The sequence below is a fragment of the Gossypium arboreum genome, chromosome 13, assembly GCF_025698485.1.
Source record: "Gossypium arboreum isolate Shixiya-1 chromosome 13, ASM2569848v2, whole genome shotgun sequence".
Lineage (NCBI taxonomy): Eukaryota > Viridiplantae > Streptophyta > Magnoliopsida > Malvales > Malvaceae > Gossypium > Gossypium arboreum.
Genome location: NC_069082.1, coordinates 6,658,918 through 6,678,715, shown reverse-complemented (window position 1 = coordinate 6,678,715; position 19,798 = coordinate 6,658,918). Strand labels below are relative to the sequence as shown.

Sequence of the window (19,798 nt, the reverse complement as noted above, 5' to 3'; positions counted from 1 at the left end):
CTGCGATGAAGAAGTTAGCATTATCATTGTATATTCTTGGAAATAGAGAATCAAATTCAAATGCAGCAGAGCGATTTCAACGATTTAGGGAAACTGTTAGTCAAATTTTTACTGATATGTTACATATATTTGCTCAAATGGGAATAGACACGATTAAACCCACTGAATGTCAATTTGAGGAAGTACCGAGCCATATTCGATATGATACAAGATATTGGCCTCACTTTAAGGTAAAATTTACACAATCTTTATATTTTTAAAATATAAATTATTTCTAACTTTTATCTCATTACTTGTATTTATTTTAGAGGATTGTATTGGGGCCATAGATGGAACACACATAAAGCATGCATTTCGCCTTCTTGTCAAATACCTTATATCGGACGGAAAGGTGAACCAACTCAAAATATTAAGGCAGTTTGTGACTTCAACATGTGCTTTATTTTTGCATTTCCTGGTTGGGAAGGAACAGCACATAACAGTAGAATTTTTTTGCAAGCACTTAGAAAACAAGTGTTAAAGTTTCCACACCCTCCATCAGGTTGAACTTTAATTTTTTTAATTAATCTTTACATAAAAAACAATATTAAAATTTTTAGTTTATTTTTAAACTTGATATTATGTTTTACTTTTTTATAGGAAAATATTATCTTGTGGATTTAGGATATCCACAAATGGCAGGTTTTCTAGGTCCATATAGGGGGAACGATATCATTTACCTAACTTTCACTGAGGTAATCATCGAGCATCTGGAAAAAAAAAATTTTTTAATCATGCCCATTCTTCGTTACGCTTTGTGATTGAACGAACATTTGGAGTGTGGAAAAAAAATGGCCAATATTAATAGATATTCCAAGCTATTCATTCGACAAGCAAGTTTTAATAGTTATTGCAGCAATGGTTTTGCACAATTACATTCGAAGACATGCTTGGTCAAATGATGAGGATTTTCGACAATTTGAGAATATACCCGACATGCCAATCTCTTCAGGCCATTTTGATAGAGGTGAATCGAGTTCTTCTAACAGTAAAAGTGACTTTGAAATTGCAATGTTAAGGGAAACAATTGCAAATAGTTTAATGAATCAATATTTGTAAAAATAATTTTGTATCATAACCTAATTTCTAGTAATAATGAAACTTCTTATGTCTTATGTTACTATATTTTTTTATTGAAAATCATTCATTTAGATACTTTAAAATTTGATCCAAGTATAATGTTACTATTTATAAAATAATATTTATCATTGTTATAAAAGAATATTTAACTATAAAAATTAAAATTATTATCATTTTATCTAATAAATAATTTAAATTGATTATATAATTCATTAAAATATTTATTATAAAATATTGGAAGATACATTTTAATATTTTATTAAATGAATTTATAAATTCACATATTTTAATAATTTTATATAAGTAAAATAATTTAAAACTTCTATTATATATCAATTCTAATTTGATGTCCTTAATAGTTATTTTTTATTTTCACCTCACCACTACAGCTGCTTTTGAATCCAAACACACACTCCACCGCTGTTTCTAATCTCACTGTTACAGTATCCAATCTCACCGCTACAGTAACCAATCTCACCGCCACCGCTGTTTTTAACCTCACCGGAGATAAACACACCGCCCATCCAAACTAAGCCTTAGAGTGGTAAATACCTTAATTATTAGGCTAACACGTAAGGTTTAAAATAAATCCTATTTTAGAATAACCATGAATATAATTTATCCATAAATTTAATATAATTATTATATATTACGTAAATTATACTTTGAATCCAAAATTTAATTCAGAAAATTCATACCACAATTATTAAAATTAAAGTCAAAAAAATCTCAACATCTAATTCTTCAAAAGAAACCTTTACAAAAATGCACAACAAATTCATGTCAGCATTTGTATCAAACTTGACTTTGAATTCAATGCTGGAAATACTTCAAATTTTGGATTACATTAATTTAGAATTTGTTTTGAATTAGATTAATTTAGAACGTTAATTTAAAATTTAAATTCAATTTTATCAATTCTAGATTTAAAATTTTAATGGAAATTATTCTAAATTTAATTATTCAACTTAAGTTTTTAAATAAAAACATTAAGAATTTAAATTTATATAATATTAATATATTTGATGTCTATTCATCTCCGGGTGGATTTGGATGGGATGGTGCGTTTACTTGCGGTTTGTGTAAAAACAGCGATGATGATGTGATTAGATACTGTAGCGCGAGACAAAAAATAAACTAAACGCACTGTACCGCACTCCACCGCTCATCCAAACCCACCATCAATTTATTTTAAAATATGAATTTTAAATATCATTATAAATTCTAATCATATCTATTCTTTTAACAAAATGTCTAAAAGTATGCATAGTTCCTCTTTAACCTATAAATAAGAAAATAATATGCTTTAATTCCTCCTTAACCTATAAATAAGAAAATAATGCGCTTCATAACACTCAAAATTATATTCTCCAATATTAACAATAATATTCATGACAATTCGTGTAACACCCCAAACCCGGCCCAGACGTTACGACCGAATCCGGCGTGTCACATTGAAGTGTTTTTCGAAAAACATGTTTTCATTGAAAACCCTTCTTGATGTTTAGAAACTTTTACCGTTTAAACTTGAATAAAACCTTAGCCTTATTTTTTTTTCCAAAACGTGATTCATTGTAATAATCAAAGCATTGTTAACAACCTTGTAAAATCTTATGGGAAACTTTGAAAACTTGTAAACCTTTGTAGTGGCAGAAACATGTTATTTTAAAAAAAACAGTTAAGTATCGAAAAAAAATCAAACCTTCTTTGTCATGGCTTAAAGTGAATGAATACTACGCACCAGGTAGGATTCAAGAAAAGAGGAGGTGAGTCAATTAGACTGCTTAAGTACCTAGCTCTTCCATGATCCAATCCTAGACATGCATACATCCATTGCCACACTTTAAGCTTATTACTTGTCCACGAACAACAAATTAAGTTTAAGTCTATTTAAATTATTTATTTCCTTTGAAAACATTTACGTTGCGGAAGCTTTGCTCGGTTATCTTGATATTTTAAAAATAAGTAACTTTTATAAAACGCGCCCTAGAGCTAACCAATTTAATAACCCAAAATATTAAAAATAATCAAAAGAGCGGCCTTATTACAACTTTAACCAGAATAAAAATAATCAAAATAATAAATGCGAAACTTATTTTAAAGAAACAAAACTTAATCTTCGTGGCCACTCTGAATCCCGCCCAGCTCCAAGTCCATCGATCTAAGGCTCACCTGCAAAGATGGGAAAAAGGGGGGTGAGTTTGTGTAGCACCCCAAACCCGGCCCAGAAGTTATGGCCGGATCCAGCATGCCACATCAAAAACGTAAAAAAAAAAAAATTTCATTCTAAGTCTAGAAAATCGTACTTGATGTTCAAAAGATTAATTCATTAAGGGTTAAAGTGAATGGAAGCTGTGCACCAGGTAGAAACCGGAAAAGAGGTGGTGAGTCCATCGGACTGCTTAAGTACCAACCTCCCTTCAGATCCAATCCTAGACATGCATACCGCCATTGCCACACCTTAACGTCATGGATATTTCTAGGAAACCGATTCGATTAAGTCATTTTTAGGAAAAGTGATTAATTTTGGAAAATACTTTCATTGCGGAAGCTTTGCTTGTTGTCGTGTTATTTTCAAATCAACTGTTGTTTTTGAAAACGCGCCCTAAAGCTATCTAATTTCAACAGTTAAAATAAGTATTACCTATCTTGGTAATACATAATAAAAACCATCAAAAATAAATAAGTGGCTTTATTACATTTAAAAGCCCAAAACCTCAAACGTAATTAAAAAGATGTCTAGTTCACCAGAAGAAAATCAAACTTTCAGAACGGGTGGCCACTCCGAATTCCCTCACAGCTCCAAGCCCACTATGGTTGGGGATTTCCTGCGTGGATGAAAATAAAAGGGGTGAGTTTGGGGAAACTCAGTGTGTAAGGAAAACCCATTCAAAGCCCAAGTCAGCTCAAGCCTATTGGGCCTAAGCCCATTCAGGTAACAGTGGTACTAGGCCAGAGCCCTTTTCAAATTACAATAAATCGGGCCTTAGCCCTTATTCAGATAATGATGATGGCCCATAGGCCCATTTCAAAATACATGCAACATCAATAACATATGCAAGCCCATTTGGGTAATAATGATCTTGGGCGAGCCCTTTTCAGATTACAATAAACCGGGCCTTGCCCTTATTCAGATAATGATGGCCCATAGGCCCATTTCAAAATACATGCAACATCAATAACATATGCAAGCCCATTTGGGTAATAGTGGTCTTGGGCGAGCCCTTTTCAGACATAATAAACCGGGCCTTAGCCCTTATTCAGATGACAATGGGCCCATAGGCCCATTTCAAAATACATGCAACATCAATAACATATGCAAGCCCATTTGGGAGACTACTCAACCCACCAACCACTACACTCCACCCTACCACCATACACTCCATGTGGGAATAGCTCAACCCACCCATTTAACACTCCACATTCTGCACCTTGTGCTTTCGATTATCGATAAATTGAGGCAAAGCCTCCAAGACGCACAAGCCACTTTCAAGACTTCCTCCGTCAATATCCCAATCCCATGTATCGATAATAACAATATGGCATGCAGAAATAACAACAATCAAACATGCATTTAGGTCAATTTAACCCTAGGGGTATTTCGGTAATTTTGCACCTAGGGGTATAACAATAATTTTCCATACATAGAGGTATTATAGTAATTTAGCTGCTTTTAGGGTTTTCATGCATATTCCTACTTTTCACGTACTAACGTAATCAGTACCGAGGGTTCTTACCGAATTGGGCCTGATTGGCCCATCATTCAATTTTGGCCCATTAAGCCCAAAAATATCGAGGCACGTAAATCATGCACTTTGCAGTCAAATTTTGCAGCTTACCAAAAACATTAATCGATTTACCTCACGAGCATTCGCACACTCGCAAATCTACAAAATACCGGTTTTGATTTCGACTTTTCGACTTTTGCCGATCTAGACTAAGAAAGAGGGTGTTAGTTACACACATTTGCGACGATATCTTGATTTAGATCTACACACGAACTGCCTACAATTGGATTACTAACACGTTAATCTAACTATTCAAATACGAACTACGTATTAACCCCTTACAATATTCAGTCAACCACACCTACAGATCATAGTAAGCTTATAAGAAATCAATAAGCAACTCATTAACAAATTTTGTCAATGTTTACCACATAATCATAATTTCACTGCAAGCTGTCTTTCTGAGCAACAGTCACTAAATCATTTATAACTGGAGATACGAAACTCCAAATCAAGTGCCGTTAATTTTCCTGAAAATAGACTCATATATCTTTTATCCATAAAATTTTCAGAATTTTTGGTATGGCCAATCAATACCAGATTTTTCTTAAAGTTTCCCATGTTTCACTGTTTGACTAATCTGACCACTCTTCATTACGAATCAAATTTCTCATTGTACAGAATTTAAAATATGTTCTCGTTTATTCCATTTGAAACTAGACTCATTAAGCTTTAATTACATAATTTATTCAGCTTCTAATTCATCTCCCACAATTTATGGTGATTTTCCAAAGTCACGTTACTGCTGCTGTCCCAAGCAGATTTATTACCAAATCACTCTTTCACACCTAACTTGCATGCTTGTTATTTAAACATGTATATCACCAATCAATCATCACATATCTATGATTTTACTTAAGTATAATCTCCATTTCATCATTTTAAAGCACAACATGTTAGCTGATTTTTTCCTTTTAACATCTAAGGCACATGCATGCTCATTTGTTTAGCTCAACTTCACATATCTTCCATTTTTCATCAAAAGAACATGAAACAACAACCATTTCCTTCATTTTAATTCATGACCAAATGCTCACAACACAACTAAAAATCAAAATATACTTCAAGAGTTAAGGTAGAATCAAGAAGAACTCATGAACCTCAAAATAGAAGCAAGGTACCAAGAACTTACCTTCAATTTTCCTCCTCCTAATGACCAAATACTCAAGAGCTTTCTCCTCTCTTTTCTCTTCTCTAACTTTCAGCTATGATGAACAAAGATGGACAAAACTTTGTTCTTTTCACCCCTTTTTCTTTTAATAAAACTTCATATTTCATCCATTTAATTCTTTAATACAAAAGACATGATATTCTTATCATGAAACATTTACCTAACCCATTATCATGAAACATTTACCTAACCCATTATCATGGAACATTTACCTAACCTATTATCATGAAACATTTACCTAACCCATTATCATGGAACATTTACCTAACCTATTATCAATTTGTATCAATTTGTACCATAAATTATGGATATCAAGTGTACATTTTGTCTACAACAACATGATGGCTGGCCACTTCATGTAAAATGGGAGGTTTGTCATGCAAATCCTCCTATTTTGCACTCCTATTTATTTGGTCACTTCAATTTAGCCTATAGCATTTTCAAACATTTTCACATAGGTTCTATTTCATAATTTCACCCCCTTTTTGTTATGGAACAAAAATTAACTAAAATTGTCGGGTTCTATCTTAAGTTTGGGCTTTCTAGAGGCCCACTGACATAATTAAACTTATGCCAACATTCACAGGATTCCCGAAAATTGGGGTGTTACAACTCTACCCTCCTTAAAGAAATTTCATCCTCGAAATTTACCTAATCCAAACAGATGAGGGTATTGCTGTTGCATCGTCTCTTCTGGCTCCCAAACTCACAAGTTTCCCCTTCCTTAACTTGTTGAAAACGAGCGACCAAAGACTCATCGTTCAACTGTTTTTCCTTAATCGATCCACCCAGTTGGCCTCACTTGCAACTCACCAACAGACTTCCATCATCATCTGAGACTCGAGACGAGCAAACATTGCTCTCAAATCGAATCTGACTCTACGACTTAGAGCATCGGCTACCACATTAGCCTTGCTTGGGTGATACTTGATCGAGCAGTCATAATCCTTAAGCAACTCAATCCATCTCCTTTGCCTAAGGTTCAGCTCCTTCGAGTCAACAAATACTTAAGACTCTTATGGTCGGTGTATATAATACATCTTTCTCCGTACAAGTAATGTCTCCAAATCTTAAGTGCAAATATCACTCGCGCCAACTCTAAATCATGAGTCAAATAGTTTCCCTCATGAGGCTTAAGCTATCGTGATGCATATGCAACCACCTTATCCTCTTGCATTAACACGCAGCCCAAACCCACGTGTGATGCGTCACTTGTACACAATAAAATCATTCCCAGGACTCATTTGAATTAACACAGTGCTTGATCGAACTTTCTTCAACTTCTCAAAAGCTTTCATTGTTTCTTAGTCCATACAAACGGTACTCCTTTCCTTATGTGTTTTGTCAGAGGTGCTGCCATCACAGAAAAACCTTCCACAAACCTTCTGTAGTATCCTACTAGTCCTAGAAAACTCCGTATTTCTGACACTGACCTAGGCGGCTTCCACTCCAAAATCGCTTCAATTTTCCGAGGGTCCACCTTAATCCCCTCAGCAGAGACCACATGTCCTAAGAAGGTTACCTCCCTCAACCAAAATTCACACTTGCTGAACTTCGTAAAGAGTTCCTTCTCCCTTAATACTTACAGCACTATACGGAGATGTTCATCATGTTTCGTTTCAGTTTGAAATATACCGGGATATCGTCAATAAAGACGACTACGAACCGATCTAAAATGGTTGGAACACACAATTCATCGATCCATAAACGCTGCAGAGTGTTCGTCGGTCAAATGGCATAACCGAAACTCGTAATGACCATACCGAGTCCTGAATGCCGTCTTATGGATATCTGCCTCCTTGACCCTTAATCGATGATATCCGGATCGAAGGTCGATCTTGGAAAAAGAAGCTCCTCTAAGCTGGTCGAACAGATCATCAATCCTTGGCGGTGGATACTTATTCTTAATCGTCGGTTTGTTCAATGGCGATAATCAATCACATCCGCATTACCATCCTTCTTTTTCGGGAATAGCACCGGTACTCCCCATGGAGACACGCTTGGCCTAATAAAGTCTCTATCCAACAACTCTTGAATTTGAGCCTTTAACTCCACTAACTCCTTCGATGCCATCCTATACGGTGCGATGGACACGGGCGCCGTTCCAGGCAACAAATCTATTCCAAACTCAACTTCTAGGTTCGGAGGCAATCCTGGAAGCTCCTCCGGAAAAACATCTTGGAACTCCTTTACGGCCCTAACCTTATCCACTGTCAGCCCCTCCTCTTCTAACTAACTTACAAATGCCAAATAGACCTCACAACCTTTCCGAATCCACTTTTCGGCTCTTAATGCCGACACCACATTGGACAAATAATCCCTTCGCTCACCTATCACCATAACCTCCTCATCCTTTGTGGTCCTTAACACCATTCGTTTAGCAGTACAATCCAGAGTCGCTTTATGCTTAACAAGCTAGTCCATTCCCAAAATAAGATCAAACTCTCCGAACGGTAACTCCATCAGATCTCCAAGGAAAATCTTACCTTGAGTTTCTAAGGGTACATCCCTATACAGTTTGTCTACCCTAACCGAGTGACTCAAATGACTTAGTACAGATACCCCACTCACAATCTCCTCAGAGCAGTCCAAGTTGTCCATAATCCGTTCTGTGGCCTCCAACCAATATTCTGCCACATTCGGGGCTATACTAGACACACCCTTAAAGATCTCCGTTCCGTTAGTCCCAAAGTCATTCAAAAATAGATCCCTGAATTTCGTTGCCCGAACTTGCTCCGGCAACCCTTTCCAGAACACGAAGCATTGCCTGTGATAGGGCATCATCCTCGGTATCGCGGTCATGAGACTCTACCTCTATTGCGGGTGGTACCGGTGCATCCATGAGCATATGTCTCAAGACGAAGATCTCGCTCGAGTACTTACTCGGCTACGTCCACGGCCTCTTGTACTCATATCGTATTATATTGATTACGAATTTTTATGCATCAATTAATATTCCAATGTTTATTATAGATGTTTTATGAATCAGACAGTAGTTGAGAGTTTGTTTCGCAGAATCGAAGTCTAGCTACAGTTTTAGTCTCTTATCAGATTTTCCTATGGTTTCAGTATCATCCTATCTAGAGTATCCTAATAGGGTTTCAGTACAGACAGATAATTTAGGAAAATATTCAGAAAAATTCAGAATACTTACAGACTTGAGCCGGAGATTCGGAATGCCACCTTCTAAAGATCTAAATTTTGAAAATTGAGTTTTTTGCATTCTTTATAAAATTTTCGTTTTCAAAAATCTTTGTTTTTGTAAACCCATTCCACAATAGAGTTGTTGCAACCTAGGCTCGATACCACTAAATGTAGCACCCCAAACCTCGCCGAAGTTATGGTGGGATCCAAGATGCCACATCAAAAACGTAAAAAAAAAAATTTCATTCTAAGTCTAGAAAATCGTACTTGATGTTCAAAAGATTAATTCATTAAGGGTTAAAGTGAATGGAAGCTGTGCACCAGGTAGGAAACCGGAAAAGAGGTGGTGAGTCCATCGGACTGCTTAAGTACCAACCTCCCTTTGGATCCAATCCTAGACATGCATACCGCCATTGCCACACCTTAACGTCATGGATATTTCTAGGAAACCGATTCGATTAAGTCATTTTTAGGAAAAGTGATTAATTTTGGAAAATACTTTCATTGCGGAAGCTTTGCTTGTTGTCGTGTTATTTTCAAATCAACTGTTGTTTTTGAAAACGCGCCCTAAAGCTATCTAATTTCAACAGTTAAAATAAGTATTACCTATCTTAGAAATACATAATAAAAACCATCAAAAATAAATAAGCGGCTTTATTACATTTAAAAGCCCAAAACCTCAAACGTAATTAAAAGATGTCTAGTTCACGGAAGAAAATCAAACTTTCGAGCGGGTGGCCACTCTGAATTCCCTCACGACTCCAAGCCCACTATGGTTGGAGATTTCTACGTGGATGAAAATAAAAGGGTGAGTTTGGGGAAACTCGGTGTGTAAGGAAAACCCATTCAAAGCCCAAGTCGACTTAAGCCTATTGGGCTAAGCCCATTCAGTAATAATGGTACTAGGCGAGCCCTTTTCAAATTACAATAAACGGGCCTTAGCCCTTATTCAGATAATGATATGGCCCATAGGCCCATTTCAAAATACATGCAACATCAATAACATATGCAAGCCCATTTGGGTAATAGTGGTCTTGGGCGAGCCCTTTTCATTATAATAAAGCGGGCCTTAGCCCTTATTCAGATAACGGTATGGCCCATAGGCCCATTTCAAAATACATGCAACATCAATAACATATGTAAGCCCATTTGGGTAATAGTGGTCTTGGGCGAGCCCTTTTCAGATTATAATAAACGGGCCTTAGCCTTTATTGAGATAACGAAGATGGCCCATAGGCCCATTTCAAAATACATGCAACATCAATAACATATGCAAGCCCATTTGGGAGACTACTCAACCCATCAACCACTACACTCCACCCTACCACCATACACTCCATGTGGGAATAGCTCAACCCACCCAAATTTAACACTCCACGATTGCGACCTTGCTACTCGATTAACGATAAATTGAGGCAAAGCCTCCAATCGTGGACAAGCCACTTTCAGTACTTCCTCCGTCAATATCCCAATCCCATGTATCGATAATAACAACATGGCATGCATAAATAACAACATCAAACATGCATTTAGGTCAATTTAACCCTAGGGGTATTTCGGTAATTTTGCACCTAGAGGTATAACGATAATTTTCCATACATAGGGGTATTATAGTAATTTAGCTGCTTTTAGGGTTTTCATGCATATTCCTACTTTTCACGTACTAACGAGAATCAGTACCGAGGGTTCTTACCGAATTGGGCAGATTGGCCCATCATTCCAATTTTGGCCCATTAAGCCTAAAAATATCGAGACACGAAATCATGCACTTTGCGGTCCAAATTTTACAGCTTACCAAAAACATTAATCGATTTACCTCACGAGCATTCGCACACTCGCAAATCTACAAAATACCGGTTTTGACATTTGACTTTTCGACTTTTGCCGATCTAGACTAAGAAAGAGGGTGTTAGTTACACACATTTACGACGATATCTTGACGAGATCCACACGAACGCCTACAATTGGATTACTAACACGTTAATCTAACTATTCAAATACGAACTACGTATTAACCCCTTACAATATTCAGTCAACCACACCTACAGATCATAGTAAGCTTATAAGAAATCAATAAGTAACTCATTAACAAATTTTTGTCAATGTTTACCACATAATCATAATTTCACTGCAAGCTGTCTTTCTGAGCAACAGTCACTAAATCATTTATAACTGGAGCTACGAAACTCCAAATCAAGTACCGTTAATTTTCCCTGAAAATAGACTCATATATCTTTTATCCATAAAATTTTCAGAATTTTTGGTATAGCCAATCAATACTAGATTTTTCTTAAAGTTTCCCATGTTTCACTGTTTGACTAATCTGACCACTCTTCATTACGAATCAAATTTCTCATTGTACAGAATTTAAAATATGTTCTCGTTTATTCCATTTGAAACTAGACTCATTAAGCTTTAATTACATAATTTATTCAGCTTCTAATTCATCTCCCACAATTTATGGTGATTTTCCAAAGTCACGTTATTGCTGCTGTCCCAAGCAGATTTATTACCAAATCACTCTTTCACACCTAACTTGCATGCTTGTTATTTAAACATGTATATCACCAATCAATCATCACATATCTATGATTTTACTTAAGTATAATCTCCATTTCATCATTTTAAAGCACAACATGTTAGCTGATTTTTTCCCTTTAACATCTAAGGCACATGCATGCTCATTTGTTTGGCTCAACTTCACATATCTTCCATTTTCATCGAAAGAACATGAAACAACAACCATTTCCTTCATTTTAATTCATGACCAAATGCTCACAACACAACTAAAAATCAAAATATACTTCAAGAGTTAAGGTAGAATCAAGAAGAACTCATGAACCTCAAAATAGAAGCAAGGTACCAAGAACTTACCTTCAATTTTCCTCCTCCTAATGACCAAATACTCAAGAGCTTTCTCCTCTCTTTCTCTTCTCTAACTTTCAGCTATGATGAACAAAGATGGACAAAACTTTGTTCTTTTCACCCTTTTCTTTTAATAAAACTTCATATTTCATCCATTTAATTCTTTAATACAAAAGACATGATATTCTTATCATGAAACATTTACCTAACCCATTATCATGAAACATTTACCTAACCCATTATCATGGAGCATTTACCTAACCTATTATCATGAAACATTTACCTAACCCATTATCATGGAACATTTACCTAACCTATTATCAATTTGTATCAATTTGTACCATAAATTATGGATATCAAGTGTACATTTTGTCTACAACAACATGATGGTGGCCACTTCATGTAAAATGGGAGGTTTGTCATGCAAATCCTCCTATTTTGCACTCCTATTTATTTGGTCACTTCAATTTAGCCTATAGCATTTTCAAACATTTTCACATAGGTTCTATTTCATAATTTCACCCCCTTTTTGTTATGGAACAAAAATTAACTAAAATTGTCGGGTTCTATCTTAAGTTTGGGCTTTCTAGAGGCCCACTGACATAATTAAACTTATGCCAACATTCACAGGATTCCCAAAAATTGTGGCGTTACAGTTTGGAAAACTCAGTGTGTAAAGTATCCCAACCAAAGCCCAAATCAGTTCAAGCTTTACTGGACATAAGCCCTATTCAGAATTTAGTGTTAACTGGGCCTTAGCCCATATCAATATTAATCTGGGCCATAGCCCCTTACAGTAACAGAATATACTGGGCCTAGCCCATATCAGTATTAATCTGGGCCGTAGCCCTATACAAGTCGAGATATATTGGGCCTTGCCCATATCAGCACAGTTGGGCCCATTTCAATACAGTCTCATATGATTAATGCATGATAAACCCATCCAACCACGCACTTGCCTCCGTCCATCCCTACAGGTTCTGTGGGGAATAAATCACCACGCCATCCCTACACTTACGAGTGTTAGCACCTGATTCTTGGCACTAACTATAATCATGACAAAAGTCGCTTATATCAGAATATGTGGCATAGCCACCAGAACGGGTTCTTCCTCCATAACAAAACCCAACCCCATGCAATAGATATACATGTCATGACATATAACAAACATAATCAGAATATCATGCATTTCAGTCAAAATTAACCCTAGGGGTATAACGGTCATTTTACACTTAGGGGTAAAATGGTAATTTTCATACTTAGGGGTATTTCAGTAAAATTTACTATTCTAGAGTTTACATACATATTATAACCATTAACACATTAACAGAAGCACTTATTGAGCGTTTTTACTGAATTGGGCCCGTTAGCCCACTAACCCGTTTTCAGCCCATTAAGCCCAAATATACCGAAGTGAACGAATTGCGCACTCTGCAATCATACTACTTGCGATTACCAAAATTAACAACCAAACCACCTCACGAGCGCTCGCACGCTCACAAGTTCACAAATGTCGACTTTTCGACTTTTACCGATCTAGTCTAAGAGTGGGTGTCGTTTACACACCTATTTTATGACGATTCGTTGACGAGATCTACGCACGAACTGCCTACAATTATATTACTACCACGTTAATCTAACTACCGAAACGAACTACATATTAATCCCTTACCTGATTCGGCCAATAACACCTTAGGCACTAGCAATCTTACCTTTGCCGAAGTTAGCGACTAGATTTAGATCCACTTGTTCCCATTGTCCAAGCCCTTAATCAGCAGCCTCTAGATCACACTATCATCAAGATAAAATAGTTATCACAACCCCTTAGGGCTATAAACCCAAATCGACAGCCTCTCTAACCTTTAGGGGTTTCGGCTTTTTCTAAAATACGAAATAAAGACTATGTTGGAAGGACTTACCACCGATTCCTTCAGTCAACGATTCCCCTTAATTCCTACTCGATTCTGATGCAGTTCTAAGCCCTCAAATGATAACAAAAGTCGAGCCTTCAGTGATCTTAAAATTCGGTTGTGTCCCTATGGCTATGCGTTTTCGGCTTTTTGTAACAATGAAGAAAAGATAAGGATTTTGTAATGGCTTTGTTGACAGAAACTTGGGTTTAAAGGATGAGAGAATCGGTCAAGAATGATGAAGAGAAGTAAAAAGATTTGGCTAGGAAAAATCGGCACAGAAGAAAATATAGGCTTTCGGGATTTCGGCTTTTTATGGCAAATGGTTATAAAGGTTTAGAAACGACTGATAAAAGATAGAGATGTACAAGATGATAGGAAGATTCGGCTATAGAGGAAAAAAGAAAAAGAAGAGGAGAAAGTAGATGAAAAGAAAAATAAAATAAAAGAAGAAGGAAAGAAAATGGAAGAAGAGAAAATATCAAAACCCAAAGGAAATATTCTAAAATACCCCAAATATATACTGAAGAAAAAAAACAATCAAAGGAACAAAAATCAACAATGGCTAATTTACTCAAATCCAAGAGACTAGCCAAAAAACTCCCCAACTAACACCCATAGTTGGCTTAAATACTTACCCACCTCTTTCCAATTTGAATTTCATTAAAATTCCTTCCTTAATTTTGCCAAAATTTTAATTTGAATTACACCCAAATTCTTTCCCGTATAGTAACTTTAATTCAAATTCCAATCAAGGTGCAGGTGTTTCGGTCCAATTCAAATACCTTCCCACGTGCAAAAATCAAACCTTAAATCTTGACGCAACTCAAACCCAGACCTCCGTCGCCTTGCGCCCACACCAGCGGCCAGCCACTACACCAGCTTCCTTCTTTACTAATATATGGTGCAATACATTATAAACCTTACCTTGATTCGCCCACTTTAAAAATAAAACAAAATTCACCCAGCGTTAAATCGAACTCGCACCCTCTCCATATGTCCAAGACGCTTCTTTTCACTACACCACAGCGCTCTTTATGTTAAATTATACATAACTCCTCTTAACCTTATTCTAGCCGCGATCGCATATTAAAAAAAAAAAATCCAAATTGCGCACGCCGCGCCTTGAATCCAGGCTCCTCCCACGCCCTCCTAGCACCCTTAGCCACTGGGCCAGATGCCTGCTTGTGCTAAAACTCAGCCCTATTTTATTAATGAAGCCTACTACCCAGATTCCCTTAAGAGGCCAAATTAAAACAATTTTTTTCCTAGAGTTTAAACACCAAAACAACAATACTTTTATAAATATATATTTTATTTTTAATTTTTTTCTATCTAATAATAATAATTATAATAATAATAATTTTATAAATATATCTAATAATAAAATTTCAAATATCAATAATACAAGAAATAATAATAAAATTTTTATAAAATTTTCAAACATACATCTGATAATATTTTCTAAGAACAATAATTTTATCTCATAATACTAATTATCCGTAATAATAAATATAATAAAAATTTCTAGTAGTAATTTAATTTAAATTTTTTCTTTAAAAGATAATATTTAAAATTTCTTAATTATTTAAGTTTTTTCTATCTGAATCCTAGACTCAAAATCCAATTCTTTTTAGGCCCAATTTTTGGGTGTTACAATTCGCTACTTATCTATATTTATAAATTGATTAAACTCATTTTAGAGCATATGCTATTATCTTAAAATATTACAAAATTTCATGCTCGTTTTAATTAAATATTTTCGACTTTGAATGGTAGTTCTTTCATGGCTGATGTCTCCAGCAATTTATGGTTGGGGATGTGACATTGATGGACTATTGGACAGATTCCGAATCTTTTTACTTTATTCAGTCCACACTTGGTTGAGCTTTCCCTTAACAATTTTTTCTTTTTAAGTTACTTGGAGTTTATAAATTTTAAATTAATAATAGTCAAATTACAAAAATAATAAAATATTTAATTTAATCTTTTAAAATTATAAATATATAGATTATTAAAATGATGACATTATATTTTATTATTATAAAATATATAATTTAATTCTAATTATCCGAATTTTTTTAATTTCGCCAGTGTCTACACTTTATAATTTTATTATTTCAATTCATAAAAATTCTTACTAATTGCTTCATTAATGTTCTTTCATTTCAATTAATTTAATTTTCTTTTGTTAAATTTTGACTTCAACTTTTTAAGATATTGGAAATGTTTTTTTTTAAGAAACTTAATAATATCAATTTTTCTATAGAATATAATATATGAAAAAGTTAATTTTGGTTAAATTGTATATATTTAAAAATAAAAATTATATCAATTATTTCTATATATTAAATAAATATAATTATTTATATATAATATATAATCATAAAATAATGTTATATAAATAATAATATTAGTAATTTATAAAATTAAATCAAATTAAAATAAAATATTAAACTGCATGAATGAAAGTTCATATATTACCGTCCATATTTGACCAATACATTCATCCTTTTTATAGGAGAAGAAATTAAAAAGAAGAGGAATTTTTTTCCTTTTCTTTCTATTCTTTGCTTTTATTAGTTTTGAATCATAAGTTTGTATCTTATTCGGATAATATAGACATCACATATATAATCGATTAATTATATGTTTTTATTTATTATTATAAAATGTTATTTCAAATTAAAAGTGATTTAATTGGTTAAGGTTTATTGATTACGGTTATTAAATAAAGCATGAGCCGAATATATATAGATTTTCATGCATTGAAATATTCAGGGACATTATGTCCAGTAAGATTACCATGACTAAAGAATTCATGGCCAACACTAAAAAGAGATTTGTCAAGAATGAAAAGACTAAAATTGGTGCATTTTTAACAAATCTAATTTCAGTGTGGTATATAAAGAAAAAAAAGAAAATTGCGGATACAACACCGTAAAAGAAATAACAAAAGGATTCAACTAAGGATGGATGTTTCTCTTATGGCGCAAAAGATGTACTATTTAATTTTGTTTGTTTTGAGGTTAATTTGACTTTGGCATTTAGACACACTTGGTGGATAGATTCTTGTGCAACAACTCAAATCAGTGTGTCAATGCGAGATTGTTTGAATTAACGAAAGCCAAATGATGGTAAAAGATACATCTACGAAAACAACAATAATTTGATAGAAGTTGAAGCAATAAGTACTTTTAGATTTTTATTATTAAAGATAAGATTTTATTTGGATTTGAACGAGACTTTTGTTATACCGTTTTTTAGGTGAAACTTAATTTTCATTTCAACATTAGACAAATTCGCTTATTCTAATTCATTCATTCGAAAATGTAAAATTTAGTCTCTTTAATAGTTCAAATTTGGTTGATTTTAGTCCTCTCATATTATGATAATCTATATTTACTTAATACAATTACCCCCATTTAATCCATTATTACATACTATTATAATAGGTAAGAGTTAGGTTATATCTCCAAAAGAAAAATTGAGAGACTTATGCCCGATGATGCTCTTGATCCCTTCGATTTTTCAAATAGTTTGAAAGATATAAGTATTAATTTTTTGGTGAAAATAAGTGTTAAATTTTAGTTTCACTATTAACATTATTTTTAATATTAGAGTTTTTCGATTTTATATTTAGATTGGATCACTACAGGTTTGGATTATTTTGAAGTTTAAATATTTTAAATTCTAATTATTTTGGATTATTTATTTGAATCCTTTTAAAATCAAATTAATTTGAATTCAGATCAATTCAAGTTTAAATCGAATCCAACTATTTTCGTAATGATATTAAATTGAGTCAAATTTATATTGAAATAGATTGAATTGGGTTTTGGGTTTGGTTGGTTTAAATAAAGTGCTGTAAAAGAAGATGGGAACATTCACCAAAACCTAGATTAGGGGAAAAAGCCAGGAGCAAAAGCAATATAAAATGAAAATAAGAAGACTAGAAACAACGGCAGGGCAACTCTCTTTTTCCTGGGTTTGGGTTTTTTCGAAAGGTATTTGAACAGAAATGGCGCAACCACGGTGTCGTTCCTGCTTTCGTATGTAGGATTTAGGCAATTCATGGTAAGTGTTCACTAAAATGCCAGTCAGAGTTACTTGGTAAACTCGCATAAACAGAACATTAAAGCTCCGACATTGTTGGTTAAAGCGGAAATTTGGCCATGTATAAGAGCATATAGGGAAACATGAATCCCATCTTTAATTCCTTCACCAATAAACAAAACATTACTACTAAGCACCCTTCTTTTCATTAACAAAATACATTTCTAGAAAAAGCCCAACAGAAGGGCTTCTCTTTACAAAACAAAACACCTACATTCTTGAAACCTCTTAATCGTCGCCAATATCAATGCCGTCCCCTTCGAACCCATTACCCAATTCACAAATCTTCTCCCAAACCTTCTCCGGCACCGGCAAAACCGACAGCCTCGGCTGCCTAAACATGACAAACCCTTTCAACTCCCCATCCTGTTTCATGTCCTTTAAGTCCACTCGCCTCCTCATCTCCCCCACCGCCTTCACATCCACCACCACCTCGCTGTTTTTATCTCCGCCCTCCGCTGCGTACCATTCCTTAACCACGCTGACCACCCCCACGACGCGGCGAGCGGTGGCGCCCGAGTGGTAGAAGAAACAGAGATCGCCCACCTTCATGGACTTGAGGTGTTTCTGGGCTTGCTTGTTCTTCACACCGTCCCATTTGGTTACACCTCCGTTTGCGGCTTGGTCTTCCCATGACCACTCCCCTGGTTCCGTTTTCAGCAGCCAGTACTGCTTCCCTTTCACCATATTTTAAAACGGATTTTCTAGTGAATATAACCAAGAAAAGAAAATCAGTTCGGGTCCTTTGGGATTCTTTCAATTCTTCGTGGATTCAAGGGTTTTGTATAATTGATCGAATGGCGCGAATGCTTGGCGCTATTATGAGGTTTGGTACGGGCCGAATCAATGGTTTATAGTAGTAATAATGCAAGATTTGCAAGTACCCGAGGCCCAAAAGAAAATAAGAGTTTAAAAATCCAGCAATTTCATATTGGTACTAGCAGACAGGAAATTTAAATTTAAAACTTAAATACAATATTATTGAAAAGATAATTACAAATTTTGAAATAATTATTTTATAATTAATTTAAATTATTATATGATTTTAACCAAAAAAAATGGTCTCAGGATCAAGGTAGTCAGTACTATACTGATAGACGTACAATTTTTTTACTGATACTAGTATGTATTAATATCGATCTGTTTCAATATCTTGTTCTAGATTTATCGCTATTTTTGAAAGATATTTGATGTGATTATACAAAATTAAAAAAAACAAATAATGAGATTAAATAATTATCAAATATAAAATACTCATAAAAGTAAAGCTTTAATTGGAGTGATAAAGAAAAGATTTTAAAAATGTTGATGGCATGAGCTCTAATCTCACCACATGTAAATTTTACGATATCAAAAAATATAAAATATTCATCAATTTTATATAAAATAATTTTAGATATCTTTGAAAAACCACCTAATAATTGGATTTTGGTATAATTATTTGTAATTACACAAGAACAAGAGTGACATGTTATGGAAAAAAATTCTTATATTATAAATCTTAAAAATTTTCTAAAGTTAAGACTAAAAACTTATTATAAAAATAATTTACTGTTATAATATATATATACATATATATATTTAAAGTTATGGCCAAGTATGGATATAACTTATTTATTTGTTCATTTTATATGTTGTAAAAATAATATTTTATTCATAAAAATAATTTTTATCATAAATTTTAT

The 19,798-nt window shown here is 34.2% G+C and overlaps 1 protein-coding gene and 1 long non-coding RNA gene across 2 annotated transcripts; both read right to left on the bottom strand.

Annotated features, from left to right (window-relative positions):
* Positions 1 to 3,089: 3,089 nt before the first annotated feature.
* Positions 3,090 to 6,347, bottom strand: LOC128286893 (uncharacterized). Its single transcript, XR_008277574.1, has 3 exons — positions 6,040 to 6,347; positions 3,868 to 3,947; positions 3,090 to 3,291 (listed from the first exon to the last, which is right to left on the bottom strand). It is a non-coding gene; the product is annotated as an uncharacterized LOC128286893 (long non-coding RNA).
* Positions 6,348 to 18,187: 11,840 nt separating this feature from the next.
* LOC108463451 (uncharacterized) lies at positions 18,188 to 18,985 on the bottom strand. The gene has a single exon (XM_017763389.2). It carries the CDS (start codon positions 18,798 to 18,800, stop codon positions 18,342 to 18,344), a length of 459 nt encoding a protein of 152 aa, XP_017618878.1. The 5' UTR covers positions 18,801 to 18,985; the 3' UTR covers positions 18,188 to 18,341.
* Between the last annotated feature and the right edge of the window lie 813 nt (positions 18,986 to 19,798).

Excerpts from the sequence above, each read along its gene's own strand:
- LOC108463451 (XM_017763389.2), bottom strand. The coding sequence starts at position 18,800 with ATGGTGAAAGGGAAGCAGTACTGGCTGCTGAAAACGGAACCAGGGGAG.